At 39.5% G+C, this 23,190-nt stretch overlaps 1 protein-coding gene across 1 annotated transcript in view; it reads left to right on the top strand.

The window, feature by feature from the left end:
* Positions 1-23,190, top strand: part of TCF20 (transcription factor 20 (AR1)) — a 45,761-nt gene that overhangs the window by 16,247 nt on the left and 6,324 nt on the right. The window contains exons 3-4 of the mRNA XM_009322063.1: positions 13,366-13,459; positions 20,222-20,271. Of these exons, the coding sequence (XP_009320338.1) occupies positions 13,366-13,459; positions 20,222-20,271 (144 nt within the window). The remainder of the gene's footprint in view (positions 1-13,365; positions 13,460-20,221; positions 20,272-23,190) is intronic.

The raw sequence follows: 23,190 nt of genomic DNA, 5'->3' as shown, positions 1-23,190 counted from the left end.
CCCGTCCCCCATCCCCCCGCCTCAGCTTGATGAAATTCCCATTTTTACTGTGATAGCAGTCCTTCATTGCTTTGTGCCACAGCGGGGTAAATTGGGGGAAAGATGAGTGCAGGGCAAGGGCTGGGGGAAGTGGAATAAGATGAGGGTAGAGGGACGTAGGAATATAGCAAAAAGGTCAAGGCTCCTTTGCTGTTAAAGGTACAAAAGAGTGAAGACTGTCCCTTGTAAACCACTTCTGCTCCACTGAGGAGTCTGTTGTGAAGATGAAATATGGTGGTAATTTCATTCAGGCTAAGTTAGTGTTGTTAGAAGCCATTCTTCTTCCCCACACCTCCCCTTCTGCCAGCACTACTGCTCTGTGACTGAACCAAGTCAGGTAGCTGATCTGGCCAGCAAATTCTAGCCCCCCTCCTCCTACCCCCCTCAATTTTTATCAAGCTAACTTTTTGGCTGGACCAGCTTTCTTGGCTCTTAGTGTCAGTACTGATACAGGGAAATGCCCCAGCTAGGAATAGGAGGGGACAGCAGGTTGTGCAAGCACAAACTGATGTCTTAAAATGGTTTGGAAGTGAGTGGACTGGTCAAGACCATGACTACAGATAGAAAGTTTTTCCAGAACGATATTACTAATTACAAAAACTAGTAAATTCAATAAAAGGTACATTTTAAAATTTGTCTAAGGTGGTTCTCAAATGTATATAGCTTTGCATCATTTATTACTGATGTCAAGTGCAACCATCTAGTTGTCTAGACATATGAAAAGGTAAGGGTTTTTCTTTATTATTGCTCTTCCATAATATAGAGGCACTAGTGACTGGATACTCCCTCCAGTCCTCTGGCCTAATTTGCCAGCTGGAGTAACCTAAAGCAGGCATTTCTCTTCAGTTAAAAGGATTAAAATAGCTGCTGTTTCTTTTGAGAAATTCTAGCAGTGCTCAGGGTGTGACTTTAATCATGTAGATCTACTTAAGTTGTCTTTAGACTTGCTGAACTGTTGGTAAGGGTAGACATAACAGCGTAGGACTTGGTGTAAAATACCAACCCTACTCAAAACACAAAGACAGTGGTGAGTGGCAAAGCCTGCCCAGGGCTCTGCATGCTGCAGCTGTGCTGTTTGTCAGTACCTGAGCTACCAGTGGTAAAAATAGATAGTGTATGTCTTCCTGAGGCCCGGTTGCACAACCGATCATAGCGTAGATACAGTTAAGCCTTATCTCAACCAGCTAATTTTTGTCTGTCCTAAGCTTTCCTTCTGCTTGGGAAAATATTAAAGGTTGATGTTAACTGGTTGTGCAGTCTTCACTTACTGATGATTCCCCCCCCCCCTCTGTTTCTAGCTCCTTGCATGTTTTCTTTTGATTTATGCTTAGGTCCCTTAGTTCTAACTCAGCTGTATGTTTGTCTTTTCCTCATGGCTTATCATTTCACAAAATGTGGTTTTGTTGGTACTTTGCACCATACTGCTGTTAATTGCAGCTTTTCTTGCACCTCTGAGTCATTTATTCTTACTGAGAACTCACGCTTGCTATGTTTCAGAAAGTTATTGATGATTAAAGACGACTGTCCAGCTTCATAAAAGACTTACTACTAAAGGAGGGGGAGAAAGGAGGAGGGTGTCCTGGCATGTATCTCTGAAATGGGGACTTTCTCTAAAGGACACTGCTGCTCAATGTGAAACTTAAAAGGAAAAAAAAAAGGGGGGGGGGGGGGGGAAGGCAACTTCATGTACTTGAGTTCAGGTTTGAGAGCTGTGAACTTTTCAGACTTCATGCCTGTGCTGTCAAAAATTCTCTACATGGCCTTTGACAAGTCAGTTAATTATTCTGTAAAGTAGGTTTTAAAACCACTTATTTTGTGACCATTAAGACAAATTTGTAGGGTGCTTTGAAAATTGAAAGTACAGTATGTGTTTAAATTGTCAGATGTTCTTAATTAAATTGGAAGATTAGGGAGCTGATACAAGGTTGCACATTTTAGTTGCATAGATGTAATGGGAGGAAGCTAAGTTTAAAGTTTGTTCATCTAGATAATTTAGAGTCGGGTCCACAGAAGATAATAAAAATGTTTTGTTATATGTTCATATGATGTTAGCTTTCTCTTTTCTTGTAGAAAGTTAAAATGCTGAAGATCCTAACTTGAACGTACTGGTACCATATGTAAATTCATTATTATATTAAATTGTTAAGTGTTTTCTGGGGGAATAACTTTTCAAGTTAAATTTAATCACTAAAATTTCAAGGCTGACACAGTGCATAACCAATGCTTTCCAGAAAACCAAATTTTTTTTAAGACGTTAATTTTAAGAGATTGTTTAGGTTACATTAGAAAAATTCCAATACCCACATTATAGGTACATAAAACTATTTTACGATGTTTTAATGCAGTCTTAACTCCTATACTTAAATTTAATTATTCCTCCTTTGAAGTGTCACACATTATCATTGGGGAGAATAAGGATTCTTCAGTGATGCCACGTGGTACTACTCCTCTAAGCAGAAATCTGCAGAGCCAGTTCCTGGGGAACAGGAGTTTTGAATAGTTACCAATAAATTCAGTTTTCTGGACAAATAGCTTAACAGGTAATGCCAAAAGAATAATTTTCCATTCTGAGTCTCTGAAGCTGTCTAACAAGACTTGCTGCTGACTTACACTTCTGCTTTTGGGCTAGAGCCTTCAGAATATGGAGGAATAAGAAGTGAGAAGAGGGTGTGACTGTGTAAAATAAATGAAAAACAAAACAAAAATGCCTGTATCCTTCAATTTCTGCCTCAGGTGAAAAAAGATTGAAATTTCTCTTTGATCTTGCACAGTGACTTATTTCCAGTAGTCTATGGCTCATACCAGTCCTTTTTATCTTAGTATAGATTGATTTATATATCTATCTTTATATAGATATATAAAAACTGAAGATGTGGCTTGCAAATAGTTAGATAATATTATTGCCTTTACCACTATTCAGCAGTGTTCTGTGCCCAAAAGATCTTCATTAGTTTTTTTTTTCCCCTTCAGATCTGTGGGAGAACCACACAGCTCCTTAATCCTTAGGTGGAGGAAGTTCTTCTCCCAGGAGAACAATATTAAGTCTGTCCTTTAAGGAAACTACTGACACTACCTCAGCTGCTTTGTAATATCCAGCTGGAATGCCATCCGGCCTTGGACTTCTGCTATTTATATTTGCTGCCACTTCTAAACTGCTGCTAGCTCATACGAAGTTTTCCTGTTGTGTGTGTCTCTAGCAAGCCTACTGACCCTGGATATTTTTGAATAAATTCAGGTTAGAATTCATGAAAAGTAGCTATTATTGTAATGGGCAGTTTAAGCAGCACATATATCATTATGATTTGTAGGTTTTTTTTCCTGATGATTATTGAACAGTGAAGTAACTTATTCCTCTTTAAACTCATTCAGATTTTTGGCCAGCAAACATTATTTTACATAGAGCATCTCCTCTGTATCTGAGGTAGTTTCATCAATGTGTGTTACTAATTTTTTTAGTTTTCCTCAACTGTGATTGATTATTCATTGCTGTAGTTCATGAGCTTGTATCTTTTTTTCTTTTTTTTTTTAACACTGATGTGTTACTTGACAGCTTATCACTAAAGAGAGATGTATTGACTTGCAGGCATTTCTCCTTCCGCAAGCATTGCACATTTACCTCTTCTCCTGGATTAATTTGACCTGCTGTTGTTGCTCATCTTTGGCTGCTTTTCCTGGGTGCTAGCAGCAGCCACCAGTGACCTCAGGAATACTTGTGTGCACTTTGCTACTCCTTATTATAGCTCTGCCGCCAACTACTGCTTCAGCAACCTTCTGGAGGAGCGGTCGTCCTCTTTTTCTTGTTGTTCTCTCTTTAACAGTATTGAGTAGTATTTTTATTTGCTACCCTTTTTCTAGAGAGACAAGTTGTTCATTTTCCAGTAAGATGAGCATTGTACCTCTTTCACCTATCCTTACTTGCAGTGGAATATATTTTGACTGTGCAATAGGAGCAGCTCTTTAGACCTTAATTTAAGAACTGATATTCTTATTAATGAGTAAACATCCATTTGGAATACTGTTACCAAAAAAAATTTTCTAAACTACCATTTTTTGCATACCTACTTCTTTCACATTCATCTTCTGGCTTCCTCTTTTCTTATGCCTCAAACATAAATTACTCGTCATTACTTTATCTGCCTTTATCCTGCTTCTTTTTCTTCTTTTGGTTTCAAGAACTTATGATCTACTTCCAATCAGTGCATCCTGGCTTAATTTTATAAATTCCTAAATGAAGTGCCTCACTTTCAAAATGCTGCATGTTTACCTTTGTTTTCATTGACGCATTTTTTTCAAAGCCCTTGTCTGGGATTTCTGCTGAACAATTAGATATGCTTAGCCTGCTGCTGTGATGGACTCTGCCCAACGCTGCTGGCTCAGTCTCACCATTCCTATTTCATCCCTTTGCATCCACCAACGCTTTGTTCTGTATTACCAAAGTGTCTTGCACAGTGGGGCTCTGTTTATGATGAGGGCTCGCACAGGTTATTACAAATAACGACAAATGGTTTATTTCTGTCCAACGTTAGAAGTCTTTGAGTTGTTGGCAGGGGTGGATTTGTGCTGCACCCTTTTTCCTGCCATGGTTGCATAGGTATTTAATATCCTGTCAAAATCTTTTCCGTTTGCAGTTTGCCTTGCTCAAAAGCATTTCCTTATTTTTAAGCCTTTACAAAGGTTTTGTTTCTGTTGAATCCACTTCCACTAATAACAGTGATTGTGTCCTTAATGAACTAGACTTTTTTTTTATTTGAGCCCCTTAGTAAATACTAAGCACCGTCTCCCTTTTTTTCTTTAACTAGAGAAAAACTGGTTCCGTCGTGCAGTTTGCCTCTTGAAAACAAATTCCTTGAGTTGAGTTTATTGCATTTTCTTGTTTATGTCAGTTTTTTCCTTTTTTATGCCACTCCAGTCATTGATACTGAAAGGTATTGCTTTACAGGGGAGAGCTTTTGGTAATTATTTAGTTTATCCAAAACCTTTTCCCTTATGGTGGTTATGTTGCTTTGTTTTAAGGCAACTGCACACTGTTGTTCTATAGTGTACTTGGTAGACCTTGTGCTAAATAGAAATTCACCATATATTTGGATATTTCCTGTAATAGGTACCCAAGATGGTTGGGAAAGAAATCTAGTACTGGCAGAAAATCCAACTGGAGTAAATGTGCTCTCTTGCTGACTGTGCTGTTCCCACTACTCTTTATGTCCTTATCACATAATCACTGCTTGAAAATTTTAATTTCTCTTTCCTCTTTTAAGTCTGCTCTTCTATCTTTCAGACCTCTTCGTAACTAAATTGCACTTATTGTTGCACGTTTAATTCCCCAAATGAATAGCCAAGATAACATAAACTGTATAATTTTTTCTGTTAGACTCGCATACTTTAGCAAATTCAAATCCCTATACTTGTAAGTGGTTGTCTGAAATGTTTCTGTCATTTAGGGTGGCTCTTTGTTATCAAAGGAAACAAGATTTATGCATTTCTTGTCGTCTTGGAGTTGGTAGTCTATGGATTATTTTAATACTCCTTTTAAAATATGAAATGGCTACAAAGGTGTGTACTTAGCCTGCTTTATTTGAAATTAAACATGTTTTTTCATTACCATTTAAAGTTACTATTTTTTGTCAATTTTGCCAAATCTGTTTTAGTTAACCATCAGTTTACTCTTGAGGTATCTAACCTCTATTCTGGTTCAGTTGTGCTTCGTCCTTATTTCATCTGGGTTTTTTTTCTCTTTCCATTGTTCGAGAGGCAGGGAGGGTTCATCCTCTTCCATGACTTTCTCAGCTTTTCACCAGTCTTGTCTGCTAGAGTATGTTCATGCACATTTAAGCCTTTGATCACTCCACCAAGGGAATGAAACACCTAGGTGTGTATGGAGTAGTGAACATGAATTTATTGCTTAGATCAAATTTCAACCCTTTATATATAGTGTTACAGTTTAGCTCGGCCTTCCTGTTATGGAGGTAAGACTGAAGAGTCTTAAAAACTTGTAACCTAACAGTGTAATTTCTGGGTGCCTACATTCTTTTTAATAAGCATGGGGTTTTTTCTGTTGTTCATTGTGGAATTTCACAATCAAATCTCTTGGTCTACAAAAGAACTGTCATTCCAGGCAGGTGCAAAAGTGTGTTTTGTTGTGGTGTCCTGTCTCCAGCCACGGCCAGGAGCAGTTATCTTCAGAGATGTGTAGTAAACCAGGCATGTACAGAGTGCTACTTGCATATTTTCTCCCTTCTTTCAGCAATCACAGCTTTAGAGTAGTCTCTTTCGCATCACTGCATTTAACAGGCAGTGGCATACCTATCCTCGATGAATTTGTCTAATCTGTTTCTGAACTCGCTTATCTTCTGGCCAGTGCAGCATTCTTGGGCAAGACTTTTATAGTTTAATTATTTGTTGTGTGACAAAAAGCAGATTTATTTTAAATTGAAACTTGTTATTTGCTCTTCCTTCTTGGAAATGCCTAAGAATCATTCCCTTATGCACACCATATTTAATTTTGTAGGTCTCAATCCCCCTTCAGTTACCTCTTTTCCAAAATACTTAGTCTTTTATTCTATGGAAGCTCTTTACATTCCTAGTTATCACTGTGGTCTGTCTGTTTCTTTTTTTTTCCTGATCTGTTGTATTCCTTTATTAATAGGGTGACCAGAAACACACACAATATTAAGATGTCAGGATACTACAAGAGTAACAGATAGACATAATGGAGATTTGGGTTTCATTATTGATTTCTTTTCCTAATAACTTCTTACGTTCTGGCTGTCTTTTTTTTGCAGTTGCAGGGACTGCATGATGTTTCTGTCCAGGATGACTACTAATACCTTCCCATGAGTAGTAAAAGCTAATTTAGAATCTGTCATCATGTATATGCATAGGTGAAAATATTTTCCCCATGTGTATCACTTTGCACTTAACATTAATTTTCATCTCCATTTTATCACATAGTAATCCAGGATTGTGAGATGTTTTTGCAGCTCTTTACCATCAGTTTGAGATCTGACTACCTTGGATAATTTTATGAACTTCACAAGTTTTCACACCTTATTGTTAACCCCCCTTTTCGAGAGTCTCTAAGTACAGTTGAATAGCTTAAGTGTCTGCATAGGACCTTAGAAATTTTTGCTGGCAAACCATTCCTTGTCAAAACTAACCATTTATTTCTGTTCTTGTTACTTTCTCTTTTTTCTTTGAGTTGAGGGAAATAGAATGCTCTGTTCATTTCAAGTGCTTCTGTTGTACTTTAATCAGTTTTGTATGTATTGAATAGGATTTCCCTTTTTTAAGACATTTTTCAGTTCTTGTATTTCTTCTGCTTTTTTTTCCGTGCCATCCATTTTGAACTGCAGCTTCCCTTTGTGCTTCAGTAGCCCGTGCAGCACTGCAGTTCTGACTTTTTACTGTGTTTCCTAATGCAGCTTTATTAGTATAGCATCTTCCAGATCATTGATTTTGTCTGTTTGCTGAGATCTTGGAATTTAAATTTGTCCTTAGTTTCTTGCCTTGAAGATAGCTGTCCAATTTTACTTCATTGACTATTTTCCTTTATTATTACTTGATTTGCTTGCTAAAGGAGTATATCATCATTGGCAAGAGATACCTTTTAATAATACAAGTTTAAAGGATTTTTATCTTTTTAATTGTGGAGTTCATTTTTCTGACATTCTGTGCCTAGTTTTTGGAGAACTTAAATTGTTTGACAGGAAATGGGAACTAATAATTCTGTATCCTTCAGTACTGGTTGTTATCTCTAGCCCCAGTCACATAAGCAAATTTTTTCATTAACCAGTATCTGCACATCAGAGTGAAAGTGCTGTTTCCTAAAAATGTCTGCCCACCCTCTCTTTTCTCATCTCAATTGCTTTTTGCAGCAGTCTTCCAAAATCACTTACTCCTTTCTCCTATAGCAAACAGTACAAATATTTTTTAGCTTTCCTCATAGCTTGCTGGAGTAAGTTGTCTCTCTGCATCCCGCTTTCCAGGAAAGAGAATGCGGCTGCCTGCTGCTTCTGTTGCCCTTTCGCCTGGATATTAAATCTGAGCTTCTGCCTAGCCTGCCAACTGTTTAATCAGAAATAGTCAGAAGGCCCTCCTTCATAATATTGCAGCTGACTCTGAAATCCTCATTATCTTACATCTGCATTTGTGCAGTGCAATTATACAGAAGCAATTATTTTCCTAAAAGCTTATAATTTAAACAGATGAAGGAGAGAGTATGAAAAATGCATATAACATGTAAAGTGAAGACTTGTACCTGTATAATTAATGCCACACATTTCATTTTTTGCTTGTTTTTCTTTTTTAGTAACCTTCAGTTGTGGCTTTCCATTTTATTCCGTTTATGCATTCTTGACACTGGTATGCAAGAAGGGGTAAAACAAGGAGACACCTAGAAAGCAAAGCAAAGGAAAAGGGAAGAAAACAGAGAACAAAGGAAAAACTGGTGCTTGGAAGAGAGGAAATTAGAATGAGGCCTGAGTGTAGGGTGCAGGTGAGCAAACTGAAAGAAGCAACTGATCAGCAAGAAAAGACTCTGGATTATAGACAGTAGAAAATACGATACAGTTGTATCTGTTGTGAATGTCCTTGCTTAAACTGCTTTGGTAATTGTTCCACAAGAAAGATAGTGGAGGAATCATCTGAAAACACCTTATATTAGTGTTAGGCAGAAGCAATTAATTTCTTCTTTAAAGCAACTGTTCCTGCTGCTGCCCAGAGTATGTTGGAAGGGCTAGTCCGGCACCTCCCGTCCTCCCACCAGCAAAACCCTGTCCGCTGTGGGATTCCAGTACTCTCAGACAAAGACATTATCTCTGTCAGTGCAGAGCCAAAGGGAAAAGTTAAGGTGTGTGTTTTACTTGAGCAGCTTGGGGCACTTCTTTTCACAAGCCTAAAAGCTTGTGCTTGGTTGGGAGGAGGAAGGTAGGTAGCCCAGGACACGTGTATGTTAGAACACTTATGTGGAGTTGGGTACAAATCTGAGGGAGGCAAAAAAAAGATATCCAAAAACCACACCCCTATTTATTACATTTACAGCAGTGTGCTGTCAGAAGAGTTTAGTCTTGTAGTAATGAAGGAATACAAATCGCAGTGGGGAAAAAAAAAAAAAACTTAAAGCAAAAGAAATATAGCTAGTGCATGTTTTAGTATTTTGAATGAATCGGAACAGCTTTGCTGCTGCTGTGGTAGCTGTCCCCCTACTGTTCACACTTCCAGGTTAGGTGTTACTTCATTTCGGTAGACAGAGAATGATGAGCTGTAGCGAGGAAGAAATGGGCCGCTAATAGCATGGAGAGGTAGAGACAATGTATCTGGCTTTAATACTATTGATAATTTAGTTCAAGGGATGGAGTGTCTCTTCTAAATGGCACTTTTCAGTCTCTCCAGCCTATTCTAAGTGAGATATATGTGCCTTGTGGCCAGAGATGAATTGTGGAGATAGGACCTCTGAATCAATCTTCGCTGTGTGGTCTTTTTTTCCTTCTTTTTTTTCCCCCCTCTTTTTTTCCTTTTTTAATTTAAGCCAGGAGTTGATTAGATGCCTGGCAATGATTACTATCCATTGGCACCTCCCATTGGGAGCACTCTCCAAGTACCAGCCTTCAGCTCCTTCAAGCAGGGGAGGTTAAGCAGGCTGCTTACTGAGCAAGAGGAATTTCTCTTCCCATGAGAGCTTGAGTGCTGTTTCCCTGGCTAAGAATGCTATAATTCCTTTACAAGTGACAAGCAGGCTGCTACCATCTGCTGGTGAATGGCTGCAGGATGGTGGAGTTTGGGTGAAAATTTGCTCATGGACCAAAGAGAACGATTAGTGCTCATTAAGCCCAATTCACACATTTCCTGTATGCAGTTCTGTGATTTTATTTTCGTTTTAGAATGTTTTCTAGTTGTAGCATACATCTTTTCTTTTTCTTTTGAAACATAAATATATAAGGATAAGGGTTCTTTCTGACCAAAGCCATAAAAAGTATTAGCAGGAACTATGCGTCTTTTTATCTCTTAAGGCACAACAGTGATGTCTTGCAAAAGAAGACTGAGACCATCCAGAAATTTTTTTAATCATTTTGTTCTGTCTTTCTAGAAACACCTGGATATATTTGGAAACCATGTGGCAGTACATGATGATAGTCTCTTTCAAAGATTAAGTGATAGACTCTTAAGTTGTTTTAGAACTGTACAGCTTTGTTAGGGTGTCTGCTTTGTTCAGTCACTCTGTGGTGTGTCAAGAAGGAAGAACTTGGAAGAAAAGAGTAGTTATTGTGTATGTGGTTCCCCCAGCTTCCCCTGAAAGAAGCAGATGGTCGGGGGTCCCAGGAGGTAGACGAAATGGGGCCATTAGACTGTCAGTGGCTTGTGAAAAGCAGAAGCATCTGCCAGAATGGAGACTTGTTCAGCAGCAGGGGAGCCAGCAGCAGCAGATGATCTCTGCCTTGAGCAGTCAATGGTATTGTAGTCCACTGGGGAATTGCTGTTGTGGGCATAGCTGCAGGTAACCTTGGTAATAATCTAGTTGGTCTGACAGACTTAAAAAAAAGGGGAAATGAAGGCTTGATGCTCATGCTCTGGCATCTTAACTACCCACTTTTCCTGTCCAATCAGTCCTAGCTACAACTGATTTGAAAGTATTCCGTACCCATTCTCAGCTGAGCGCTACAGGCACACTTAAAATTTGTCAAAATGCCTGTCATGTTTCTGCTGCAGGTTTCAGAATAGCAAGATGAACCACACTAGATGCAACAAAGAATAAGTTCAAAGACTAAATTAACATTTGGAAAAGTATCAAAAATTTTGCTAGGGGTCTTCTTGTTTTCATTTGTATCGCACAGCACGCTCTTTTAAGACATGCCTTTTTAGAGTTAAGAAATACTTTACACAGCTGCAGTTTAATCTCTACTGCTGTAGTTCTTGTGCTCTTCTTGGCTGCTCTGTACAGGACACAGTGTTCCAGGGAAGAATACCCTCTTCTGTTGCAACAGTGTGATGGTACTTCAAAGACAAGATAAAGTGGGGAGGACAGAATGCCTCTGAGGAACAAAACTAGAAATTCATATCTGTGTTCGAAAAGAACAGTCAATTTGGGTTCTGTCCTGTTAGAATAATTAATCTCAGTCAGCCACGTCTAAAAGCAAGAATAAAGCATACAGGTAAAGAGCTCTGGTTCAGAACTCCTCAAGCTGCACTTTGTGAATACTTAGCATAGGTGAATCTGGGACTATTGCCAGTACATAATATTCTTCTAGGATTGACTTCATAGCCAGGAAAAGACATTTTCTATACATGAAACTTGGTTTTACTCCTATGAGAGAGTGAATTACATTGCAGTTTGGCTAGAGGTCCGTATGTTTTGGGCTGCATTTAAATATTGGTTTAGATTTTTTTTTTTTTACCTTTGGAAACTAGCATTTGTGTTCTGACAAGCAAAAATAAGCTGCTTGGGTGTCTCTTTCTAGGCCTCGGGGACGCTTTCCTTACATCATAAATGCTGCAGTAGTTTGTCATGATACACATTGACTGCTTAGAAGATAGACACAATTTAATAGGGAGCGCTGAAGATCAGGTTCAGTATGCTTTGGCATAACCGAAAAGAGACGGTAGTATTCAAGACTGCAGTTGTAGATGTCATGAGAACTGACGTCTCACAAGCTTTTTTTCTGTTAGTTGCATCTGCTTTGATTTGGAGAGGACCACCTGGTTTATGGCTGGAGCTAGTTTTGCTTTCATCCTCATTCATTTATTTAAATACAAACTATAGCAATCTCTGTGTAGCATAGAATAGCAGGAAGAGCAATGACTGTCACATATTCTTAGTGTTTTTTGAAATATTGTAACCAAAACCCTGTTTACTATGCAGAGCAAGGAACTTTGCTGTGGCTGTTATCTATTCTGCAGACCTCCCCTGCCGCGTGTTATGTTATTCAGGGATGTGAAGAAGTGTGGTGTAGCTGATGTGGTCATCTTGGCATATGAGCCTCCCTGTATGGTAGAAACAACATGCTTTTGTCCAGTGCCAGGTGCACTGCTGGTTTGAGCACATCTGTTCTGTGTGCGCTGTACAGGTGTAGCTTGCTGATAGTCTTAACAGAGCACATGTAGTTTGACACTAGCTTTTCTGTCAGAAAAAGAGTTTTTAGATAATATCATCATCTCTCTGTGTGCAGTCAGTGACCAAAGGCAACTTCTTATAGCCTAAACTCAAGGTGAATTGTAGCAGTTATATGAGGCCTTATTGTGGTGTTGGTTGTGTTTATCAGCAAAACCAAAATTCCTGTCTTTCTTAAGTATAACTCAAAAGTTATTCTAGGTCATCTTTTCTTTTTCTGTCAGTAGTCTTTTTGTGTTTTAATTTTTTAATAGTAGTGGTGTCTTAGCCTTTGGTGGTTTCTGCTATGTGCCTTGTTTTCTTTTTAGAAGGGAAAAATGTCAACCTGACAGAAATCAGCTTTCATCATAGTGTTAGATTAGTTAATGAAAATTACTTACTGCAGACATTCAAGAAATAAAGCTGCTGTCTGAATGAGATGCACAATAGGCCTACTTCCTTAGGTCATTCCTTAAGTCATTCAGGATGAAGTAAAGGGGTGAGTAGCTTTCATTCTGCTGCATTCACATCTGTCTGATACTATGGTTAAATACATCATTGACCAGTTGAGATAATAGGATTTAAGAAATGAAAATTGAATGTGGTCATCAGATGAGTCTTACTACTTTGAAAATAAATGTATGAGCATCTTTCTAGCACTGCAGGCGTTTCTTTTGGAGATGTGCCATTTCTGTGATGGTGAGGTATTTTCCCTTGATGGCATCTTCTCCTCCCAGTAAGCCCTTTTTGATCACCTGTGAAAAAATGTTCAACTTGGCCTTGATCTTCTTGGACTGCTAGTGATAATGAAAATGATGTAACCAAATTACTTTTACACTAATGGTCTCTTCTAAATCATTCCTTGTCATGCTAATTCTCATTTTAAAGCTGCTGTAGAATGAAAAAAGCTCTTTTCCTCTAATTTTAACACTGATGACATTGTCAGGTACTGAAACATAGGCCAGTGAAACGGATTTAAGAAGTGTTTCAAGTTCTTTCTGAATGGTTGGTTTGAACATTTGGTATCACTTGCCTGGTTAGCACAGCTGAAAAGTTTGTTGTTTGAAAGAGCTTATGTTGTTGTCTATTCCAAAGGCCTTTCTTCGTATGGTGTGCAAAGATACAGTCTAACATTGTGATACTAGAGAAATTTGTGCTGGAATGCAGTTGATAAAATTTCCAGGAAAATATAAATATTTGGAAAGATGATTGCAGTCTTCATTGCCATTTCTTGGTTTGCCTTTCAGAAATGTTCCCATTGCCAGGAACCGGGAGCCACCTTAGGCTGCTACAACAAAGGCTGCTCCTTCCGATACCATTACCCATGTGCCATCGATGCAGGTAAGAACAAATAACATGTTAACTATATTTCATGTTTATTCAAAACATATGATGCTAAATAATTCCAAGGTACTTTACAGATTTATTCCCTCTCAGTTTCTCACCTACTATGAAGATAAATGGTGAGAAATGGCATCAGATAAACAGTGTACAGTAACGGGTTGGGACAAGATGGAACTTGTGATGAAGAAGAATCTACCTGAAAATGCAGACAAAGCCTGATTTTTGGGGAATGCAGCTACAGTGACTGAAATTTGGCTGCAAATATGAGAAATGACCGCTCTTTTTCTTGCAAAAAATAGAAACCCTTTGTTAAAAGGGTGCAAGTAACCAGAAAGGTGTTTCTTCTTTCAGGGTTACACTCCTATGGATAGTCATAGGAATGATTTCAAGTGCAAAGTGTTTGTAGAATCGTCAGTACCACTTGCAGCACAACCTTCCTTCTCCCTCCTTAGAAGCATTTCAGCCAGTCTCTTGAGTAGGTCCAGTTTTCATCATTGGATGGTATTATCTCCAGCTATGAGCCTGGGGTTGTGAGTTGGCATTTTGTGTACAATAGTGAAAGTTTTTCATGGAGACAAACTTTATTCTTGGGTAAAAAATCGCAGCTCAGAATGAATAATGTCCCGCTATTCCAGTCCTCCGTAACTCACTTCTTGGATCAGACGAAACTTAGTCTGATAACAGGCAGGTAAGGATTCAAGATTACAACTGTTGATGGCAAATAATTGCAAGCTTCCTGTTTGTTATCCCACTTTCACAGCAGCCCACTTGTTTCGCCACCTATTTTATGCTGTTTTTCAAATGTTAACAGTATTTGAAGTAGGTATGCTCACAGTGCACCTCTCACTGAAATCCTACCCTATTGGGGCACCACATGTTATTCTAATAGAAATGTTTTTAATGAAATTGATATTACAGTGGAATACTACTAGTACCACAGTACAGATGGAGAATCCTTGATTTTACATGAAATAAGGTCTTAAAGAAATATTATTCAGATTGCAAAAATCACACACTCAAAATTGCCAGAAATAAAGGTGTCCATGTAAGTTTAATTTTGGTCTCTTATGAATGTATCTTACAAGGTAGTGATTGCCTTATTAAAGACTGGCATCTTTTTCCATAAGGCCCTACCTCAGCCTGTAGGATGAAAGGGTACTCATTCATGAACATATGTTGTCCTCACTGATACTGTATTTTATTTACTGTATATAATTCCATCTCAGTTCTGAAAGTGGAACTGTGGAATTTTCTGTAATGTTCATCTGTCATGCCTAAGAGTTTCATGAACACTAACAACCTTTTTATTTACAGTACATTTGAGAGACAGAATCATCAGATTTGCATTCATATTGTGTTTAGTACTTTGTTTCTGGTTTGCGGCCTGCCCTTTTCAATACCATGAAAAAGCAAAATAAATTACAGTGAATGTTCCCAGTAGTTTGGAGTGCTTAATTTGTGTTACTAGGTGCAGTATGTAGCATTTTCTATGTTCTAAACACAGGTATCAAAATTAAGATATTGTCCTTTTTCTTCAGATATACCTTCCTCATTAACTCTACTTCAGCAAGTGCGGTAGGATTCTCCAGATGACAAATTTACTGAACAATCATGACTGATTCCCAAGAGCAGTTCTGTGTTATGCATGGAAGAGGCAGTGTCCTGTACAAAAACTAGTATATAATCATACTATTTAGTCCATATTAAATGTAATATTATATGGTAGACATATATGTAGAAGCGGGCCACATTAAATTTGGCTTTTCCTCACATTTGTCTTGACTTTGCAAGCTTTGAGATTTTTTTAGAGTAGCTTTTTGTGTTCAAGTTGCAAGGCTATGCTTACTTCATTTTCTTCTAATTTTCTTATGAGACATCACGTTGTCATGTGGCCATCTGTCAGAGCGCACCATTCCAAGCTAATTTCCCTCCTTTGAGTAATACGGCAGTAATAAATTGCAAGCTACTCAGTGGGCTAGAGCTGCATGGAGATGGGATACTTTGAGAGTTTCACAAACATATTAGCAGAGGAGTGATACATAACTGGTGAATCTCTGGTTTCACTCCAGGAAGATTATGATTTAGTGAGAACAAAGACTTCTGTTTCTTTATACATTTTCCTTTCTGTTTCTTCCTCTTCAGTCTGTATGTGTCTGATATGTTCTCTACTCCGGCTCTGCACACCCAGCCGCAGGCTCTTTATCTAGTTGGTCTCAGGTTCCTCTTAAATTTCTTATCCCAGTCTCTTTGTAAGACCCAATTCTCCCTACTCCTTTCCAGCTTTTCCTTTGCCCGGTTTTCTAGCTGTCATTCTGACTTCGTCCTCTTTGCTCTTACATCACCACCTCCTCTCCTTTTCTTGCTCCTAGCTCTTTTTTTCATCTCTGGACTTCTTATTCCTGTTTAGTTCTCCTAACTTAGCTCCTTGTCACGCTTAACCCTGCTAGTCCCCGTTTGTTCTTGTGTATTGCCCTTGATCTTCACCTTTGTGTGCCTTATCCTACTAGTTCTTAGTCTCCAGTCTTCTGACTGAATCAATCCTAATTCAGTCTTAGCCTCCTTTGGCTGGTACTCGTCCTTAATTCCCTGCCTCTAACTTCTACTAGCACTAGTCTCCTTATCCTGCTAGCCTCCACTCTTTCTCCAGTTCCAGATTCCCTTTCTCAGTAACCTTTTCACTTCTGCTGCCTTCTAGACCTGTGCTTCCCATTTTACAGTTTTGAAGTGGTCACCTTCTTCCTTCAGTCTGCCTGAGCCTTACAAGTGTTCCTTGACAGCTTCAGTTGCTCTTGGTTCTGGTGCCTAAATCTCAGGCCAGAGGTTCATTTGCAAGAAAAACCTGCTCACCCCCAAACAAAAGCATGTTTGTTAGAATTTTCAAATGATCTAGCTACTGAAACCTAAGAAACCTCTTCTGAGGATGTGCGGATTAAAATCCCTTTCCCTCTTCGCAAAGAGTTACATTTGCTGATTTTGTGGTAAGCTGGCAAGGGCATGCCATAGCTAAAATTCAGGTCCTACTGCAAATCAGGATATGTTAGAGTTTTTCAGAGAAAATTGGCTGGGATGTTTAACACAAGCAGAATAACTTTTTCCAAGAAGGAGTTTTAAGGAAATGGTTTGACTGCTTTAGTTGAAGTTTTCGACCAAAACAAATAAAAAAGCTCAGCCTGGAGTACATTCTCAGCATTCAAAATTTCAGCCTGATGGTATGACAGTAAAAGACCTTGTTTGCAGTTGGGTTTATCTGTGGGTATAATCAAACTGTCTCAATCTATAGCTGCTCTTCCAATAAATCTGTATAAAAGAAATAAGCTATATGGAATAGGACTTGATTTTCACTTATGCCCAAGCAGAAAATGTGGGCTTCCTTGAGAAGCAAATAAGCATTCTCTTCTCTTTCCTCAGCCTGCTGTCTGCCTATAAACCCTTTTTATTGGTTATGCAGTGCTGCTGTCTTTCCTGTAGTGAATCAGATACAGATATTTCTCAAGTTCCTTGAGCTCTGTGGCAGTTTCATTTGAAGTTGACTGTCCTGCTTTGAAGGATGGTGCCACCTTGCTTTATGGAGGATCTGGGACAGATCCTGAATCCTCAGAGGTTTGTGCTGACGTTTATGAGGGTTCTCAGGCTTTTGGAATATGTATGACTGGTTTTGTGTCTTAAAAAAAACAAAAAAAAAAAACCCAAAACAGAAAACACTTGCTGGAGTGTTTTTTAGGGTATGTCACCGGTATAACAGTCGGTGTTTGACTGAGTTACTGTAACATCCCTGGAAGTGACCGTGCCTTAGCTGGGATGAAGTATGCATGTCGTACTCCTAGGCAGTTGCACTGTGAGCGTGTTTTTTACCTTTGCATTGGTGTGGATTAGAAGTTAGTGCCCTGTCAGTTACTGTGCCTCATTTGAAAGGCAGTACATCTTTGGTAAAGGACTGGAGCATGAAATATCACAAAACGGCTTTGGTTACTTACAGCACTGAAGGCTGGCCCTGTGGTTCGACCTGGGCTCTGGCTTCTGCACTGATGGTTGGCTTCCAATCCCACCCTGGTGAGGAGCCAGGTTTTGCACCGCTGTTGCTAATTGGCTGCTATGCAAGGCACGTGGCTTCATAAGCTGCCAGTTCGTACATATGGATGCTTTTATATAGCCTAATTCAGCCTTCCTTTAGATCTCCTTTCATAGAAAGTAATCTTTGGCAATATAGGGTGCAAGAGAGCTGAACTCCTCTTAGCCATTGGCATAAAAATCAGGATCAGTAGTGCCACTTAAGTAATTTCTATACAGAAATGACTGTGGTTAACATTGTCTATGTTTGGCTTGCGTCTGTCCAAATTTATGAAAAGCCTCTGATGTCTCAAGATAACTTAGTCCTAGGGACGTCTCCATGGAAACAGGATCTTTGTTTTCTGAAATTTTGTATCCTCTCCCTCTGCTTGTTCCTCCCCACCTGGAGTCAGATCCTGACTGTTGCAGCACACTTGTCCCCACAACATATATCATAGGCAGTTTCACATACAAAAGATTTTTGACTGTAAATTAGGAAAGACTAGCAGCAAAATAAAATGAATTTTCAGAGAACAGAAATCCTGTGTCTTCACAAGTATCATTAAAGATGAGTAACAGGCAGAACACGGAGGGTGAGACAAAGTGTGAAGCATACAGAAGAATAATTGCTTCTATTAAAAATGTTTTAGGTTTTCCCTGACTACTTTATGGAGAAAAATCTGTACAAACAAGGACGAGTCTTGGTTCTTTTTCCCTTTCTGCCACAATGAACTGATCATAGCTATGTGTCTGGTGACTTCATGATGAATTGTAATCTGTGATATAAAATGCTTGGAACTGCTGACTGAAATCCAGGCCAGCTTTGTAATGATGAACAAGTTTTGCCTTATTGGTATTCAGCTGATTTTCTACAGTGAGGTGATGAAATTTTTCATAGTTGTCCCTTAAGAGAAACAAAAAAATTGCTATTAATTGGATCTGCTATTAGTATTTGCAACAAAAATGCCAACCTTAGCAAGAAATTGAGCTCCATGTGCAGATCAGGCATGAGGTACGAGGTTTCTGACAGTTCTTCCTGATCCTCGTATGATCTTCCTTTCTGATGTACTAGCTAGAGAAGTGCATTCATTACTGATGTTGGGTTTCCAAGAAAGAAGAAAACTCCATCCTGTTCTAACATACTGTGTATGTTTTTGATGATTGCTCTGTATATTTTTGATTGCTGTATTATGCAGTGATAATTCATGCTGTACAATTCCTGCCCTTATAATGAGACAACATTTTATTTATTTCCTGTTATTTGCTGATACCGCATTTGAAATTGTTATCTGTGGCAGGATTAAGGGTTTCACTCCCCTCTGCTAAAATCTCTCAAGTAACTTAGCCTATTGCATGCTGTTCCCCTTTGATTCAGGCCAGAGGCATTCATGTTGAAGCATAAGCGTTTCATAGCAGAGGGATGCTCTGCCAAAGCTTGGGTGTCTAGAAAGCTTTTCCCTCAAGCTTTAGTTGCAGTCTCCTGCTGTCTGCTAAACTCTTCCAGCAGATTGAAACAGCAGGTAGCGCTGGTTATGCTACATACTTAAGAGCGTTTTAAATTAGCACATTTTATTTACCATTGTGCTTCTTTACTTGCTAGCTATTTAGGTAGTTTGGAGCAGACAGGAGGTCATAAGCACCTTGCTGAATTCTTGCGGTGTTGGTCACACCGAGGTGGTGATGGTGCTCAGTCAGCCTGCCTTCAGTGCATGAGGCAGTTGGAAAGAACAATGTCAAGTTTGGGCAGGTTAAGAGGTGGCCCTGCAGTTTGGGGTGCCCAGGGGAGGCAGCTGAATTCACTCGGGAGAGTGCTGCTTTTTCACTTGGCTGTGAGGGTGAAATACAGGGTATCTGGAAGGCACAAGTGGAAGGCAGAGAGCTGGCTGGTGGTGCTCCTGGTGTGGGCATAGCGCTGAGTTCTGGGAGCTGCCGACTTGACATCCCTTAGAGGCATCATCTGGGAGGGAGGGTGAGAGGAGAAGCAACACTTACACTGGCTGTGCCACTAAAGAAATGCTCTTCAGACGACAGTGTTGCTTAATTTGTTCCTAAATGAGCAGTTCTACGTAGGTGCCCCACTTTCTGTAATAGGTTTAAATCATTAATTAAACTATTTCTTAGACCATAGAGGCTTCACGTATAAAAATCATGGAAGCAGATCCAAGAGCAGCATGAGCGATCTGACTACCAGACATAGTGTCAAAGTGTAAACTGATCACCAGGATTTGGGGTTGCAAATAAACTGTCATACACACCCATACCTAGAGACACACACCCCTTCTCCCTCTGATGTTGGCAGGGCCTTGGGGTAAGGATGAAAGGCAGTGATTTTCCTAGAAGTATAAAGCAGGGATCGTCTGTTCAGATTGGATGAATGCATCCATCTTCTTTGTGCTGTAGCAAGGAAGGCTGGAATAGCTGAAGGGGATTGTGATCTAGGATTTGTAGACTTGCTGTACTGATTCTTACTCTATACAGAGGATCGGGGAGACTGGGGATGCTTGGACTTGGCTTGGTAATTCAGGCAACATTGTCACTTGGTGTTCAGTAATTTTATTTGGGGCTGGAAGGGATGAACGTGCTAATAAGGTAGTATTCCTATAAGAGATCTTTGAATGAAAAGTATATATCTGTGAGGCAAGATTAACATGTAATATATTATTCAAGTTGTTTTTTATTCAAAAAGTAATAAATTGCTGTCTTCTCTTCTAGATTGTTTACTAAACGAAGAGAATTTCTCAGTGAGGTGCCCCAAGCACAAGGTAAGAATCCTCTCCTGGATTAGACCCGTTTTTTGCTGCCCTCTTCTGGTACCTAAATTTGGATTAGTAATTTTATACCTGGATAACATCTGTAGTCAGAGATGCTTTCAGATGAATTCTTCTGTGATATGTGCTTGGGGTATATTTGGGGGGGGGCAAACATTGACTTGTGAAGAATACAGAGAGTTTAAGAAGATAAAATAAGTTTTTGCCCTATCTGTTCAGTTATTCCTTAGATCCTTGATGACTCTTTAGAAAGCCCAGCTTCATTTCCTGTCTTCTGCGATAGAATCGGTACATTGCTCGCTGTTTCTGTTTGAGTGCTACGTTGAAAATGGCGGTGGTTTATCTCCTTGGATTTACTGAGGATGCAAGGAAGAAGAAAAATGGCTCATGGAAAAGTTTCAACCAGTTTTTGGAAACATTTAGACTATGTCATGAACCAACGTAGTGATGAACCTGAAACACCTTGTTCTAGTTTAGTGGTAGTAACTAGACTGAGTCCTACCACTCAGCCTTCAATATATCCATTTAGTTGTTCTGTAGATCTTTGACTCTTCAGAATACCCGTCATTGTTTTCAGTTTTTGGTGATGGATTCAGCATGCTGCTTCTGCCTAGGGTTTGGGCATCCTTAACTGAATGTCCATGGAGCCTGCAAACACAGTGGTGCTAAGAGCTGGACTGCTGTTGCTCTGTCCATATGGAAAGAGGAGACAAGGCAGACAGTACATACTCTCTTGTACATATAAGCAATGTGATACAGTGCTGGGAATACCCCTCCCAGCCCATAAGGGAGGATACATCTCTGGGAGGCTGCGGATACCAGTCCACCAGTTCTAAATGCTCAGAAGTATCCAGAAAAATGGCTATTCTTGTGGCCAGTTGGATACGACATGAATTGTGCAAGAGTGTGGATGGCATATGCTGGAAAGTAAATGATAATAGGGAAGAATTGTGTTGCTTTCTAGCAGGGATTAGTCTCCATTTAGTCCTTGTCTGCAGATCTCTTCTCTGCCTAGAATTAGACTGACATCTGGTGGTCTTTTGTCTTCACAGATTATCTTTAATCTGTCTTTTGTAAACATACAAGAATTAGTCTCATGTTCGTTTCTGGATGTTCTACCACAATATGATGTATTTATACACACGTATTTAAAATGCACTGGAAGATTCTGGGGGCATTCAGGCTGTTATCCAGAACTGGCCTACTTTTCATCATATAAAAGAAAATAAATTATTCTGCACAATTGTGGAATAATGTTGAAAATGTACAGCAAGCTTAAATTGATGCATTAATGCTACATGAACCTCCAAATCTTGCAAACAGAAATGGGAAGGATGAGCTCCCCTTACTGTGGAATGCAACTACGTAAGTGCTAGCCTCTGCCCAACTTTGGATACTTGACTAAAGAGAATAGCAAGGTTATGTCTTTGAAGGCTGTTTTATTTTTGCTGCCCATTGCCTGAAGTATTAGAGGGAAACAAAGAGTTAAAGCTTTTCATAGCTGGCTTGGGTCACTGCTGCTGTTTGAGTACTTGCAGTGATGGTGCTCAAACAGTGAAAGGAAACAACCATTTTACAGAATCCAGCCTCCTGGAGAAGATACTGAGCAGGCACATTGGTTTCTAAAGTAATCTTGGGGGGCAGGAGGGGGAAAACTGCCAATTAAGTTGATAGAAATTTTATTGCCTCATGAAGTACCTTTAATTTTATTCAAAACTATTCCACTGCAGATCAGTTTCTGTATTGTGTCGAAAATGGAAATCCAACACCAGCAGCCTTTCTTTGCACTGAAGTTTGTTGGCTTTTGCTTAGTAAAAACATGACTCATTTGAAGTCAAGCAGAGTTTTCTTTGCTTGGCTGTGACTCTGCCCTTGCCCTGTGGTTCACTGATCATTACTGGTTTGTCCCAAATCTTTCTGCAGGGCAGAATATAGGATCACCCTGCTTCTTCCATTGTAGTGGCTGGAAAGGGGAGTTCCAGCCAGTTGCGAGGCAGGAACAGGAAAGTCTAAAACCATTGCTCTAGAATGACTGGAGAACAAATTGCATCAATTTTTTGCACGATATGAACATGAGCAATTGAGAGGAAGACAGACTTTAGATTAGACCATTTAAAACTATGCTTTTAGGTAACACCAGTTTAACATTAGTAGCTAATTAGTAGCTGTCTTAATACCTCATTCGTCTGTTCTGTAGTTAATGGGTGGAAAAACTAACTTTATAAATCTGCTAACACTGACTAAGTCCCCCAGTATAGTGCCTCATCCTTTTTCAGTCCATGCCTCACATCGGTAAATACACCTCATCATAGTAAGTGGCTCCTGGAGAGCAAAGGTGCTTCTTGCCTCATTAACTGCACTTGACACTTCAGGCATAAGCAAGCTAAGTCCAGAGGGACTGGTCCTGCCTTTCCCTGTGCTCCCCAGTGAGCTTTCCCATTTCCTTCTGTCAGCATTGATGCTTCAACCATCCATGTCCTGAATGTGCTACTTTTGCAAAATAGCAGCTTTTATCACAGGGAAAACGCTGTCTGAAAACTAATCATCTTTTGAAGAGTTAGCTTCCTCTCGCAAATCCAACTAGCTGTGTGTCTGCATCGCAGCAAGTGCTGTTGCAGCAGAACTGATGAGGATGCCGAGGCACTGAGGAGGATATAAAGGGGATGGGATACCTCACCTTTTGGTGGCACCGCAGTCTTAGATTGTCTTAAGCCATCTGTGGGGCAATTTTAAGTGATGTTTCTCAGCTTGTTCTACCTTTTTGTGTTAAATTCTGTTTCTTAAAATTAACCAGGCTTTCATATCCCAAACTCTTTACTTTTGCGCAATTGCCTGCTTTTGTCACAGGGAAAACTCTGAGAAAAAAAAAATCTATGTCTGGTTCCAATACTGACTTCTCTTTCTCTCTCTCAC

This window comes from Pygoscelis adeliae, unplaced genomic scaffold, assembly GCF_000699105.1.
Source record: "Pygoscelis adeliae isolate BGI_AS28 unplaced genomic scaffold, ASM69910v1 Scaffold60, whole genome shotgun sequence".
Lineage (NCBI taxonomy): Eukaryota > Metazoa > Chordata > Aves > Sphenisciformes > Spheniscidae > Pygoscelis > Pygoscelis adeliae.
The sequence above is the reverse complement of the archived record's forward strand: the minus strand, read 5'-3'. Positions and strand labels throughout refer to the sequence as shown.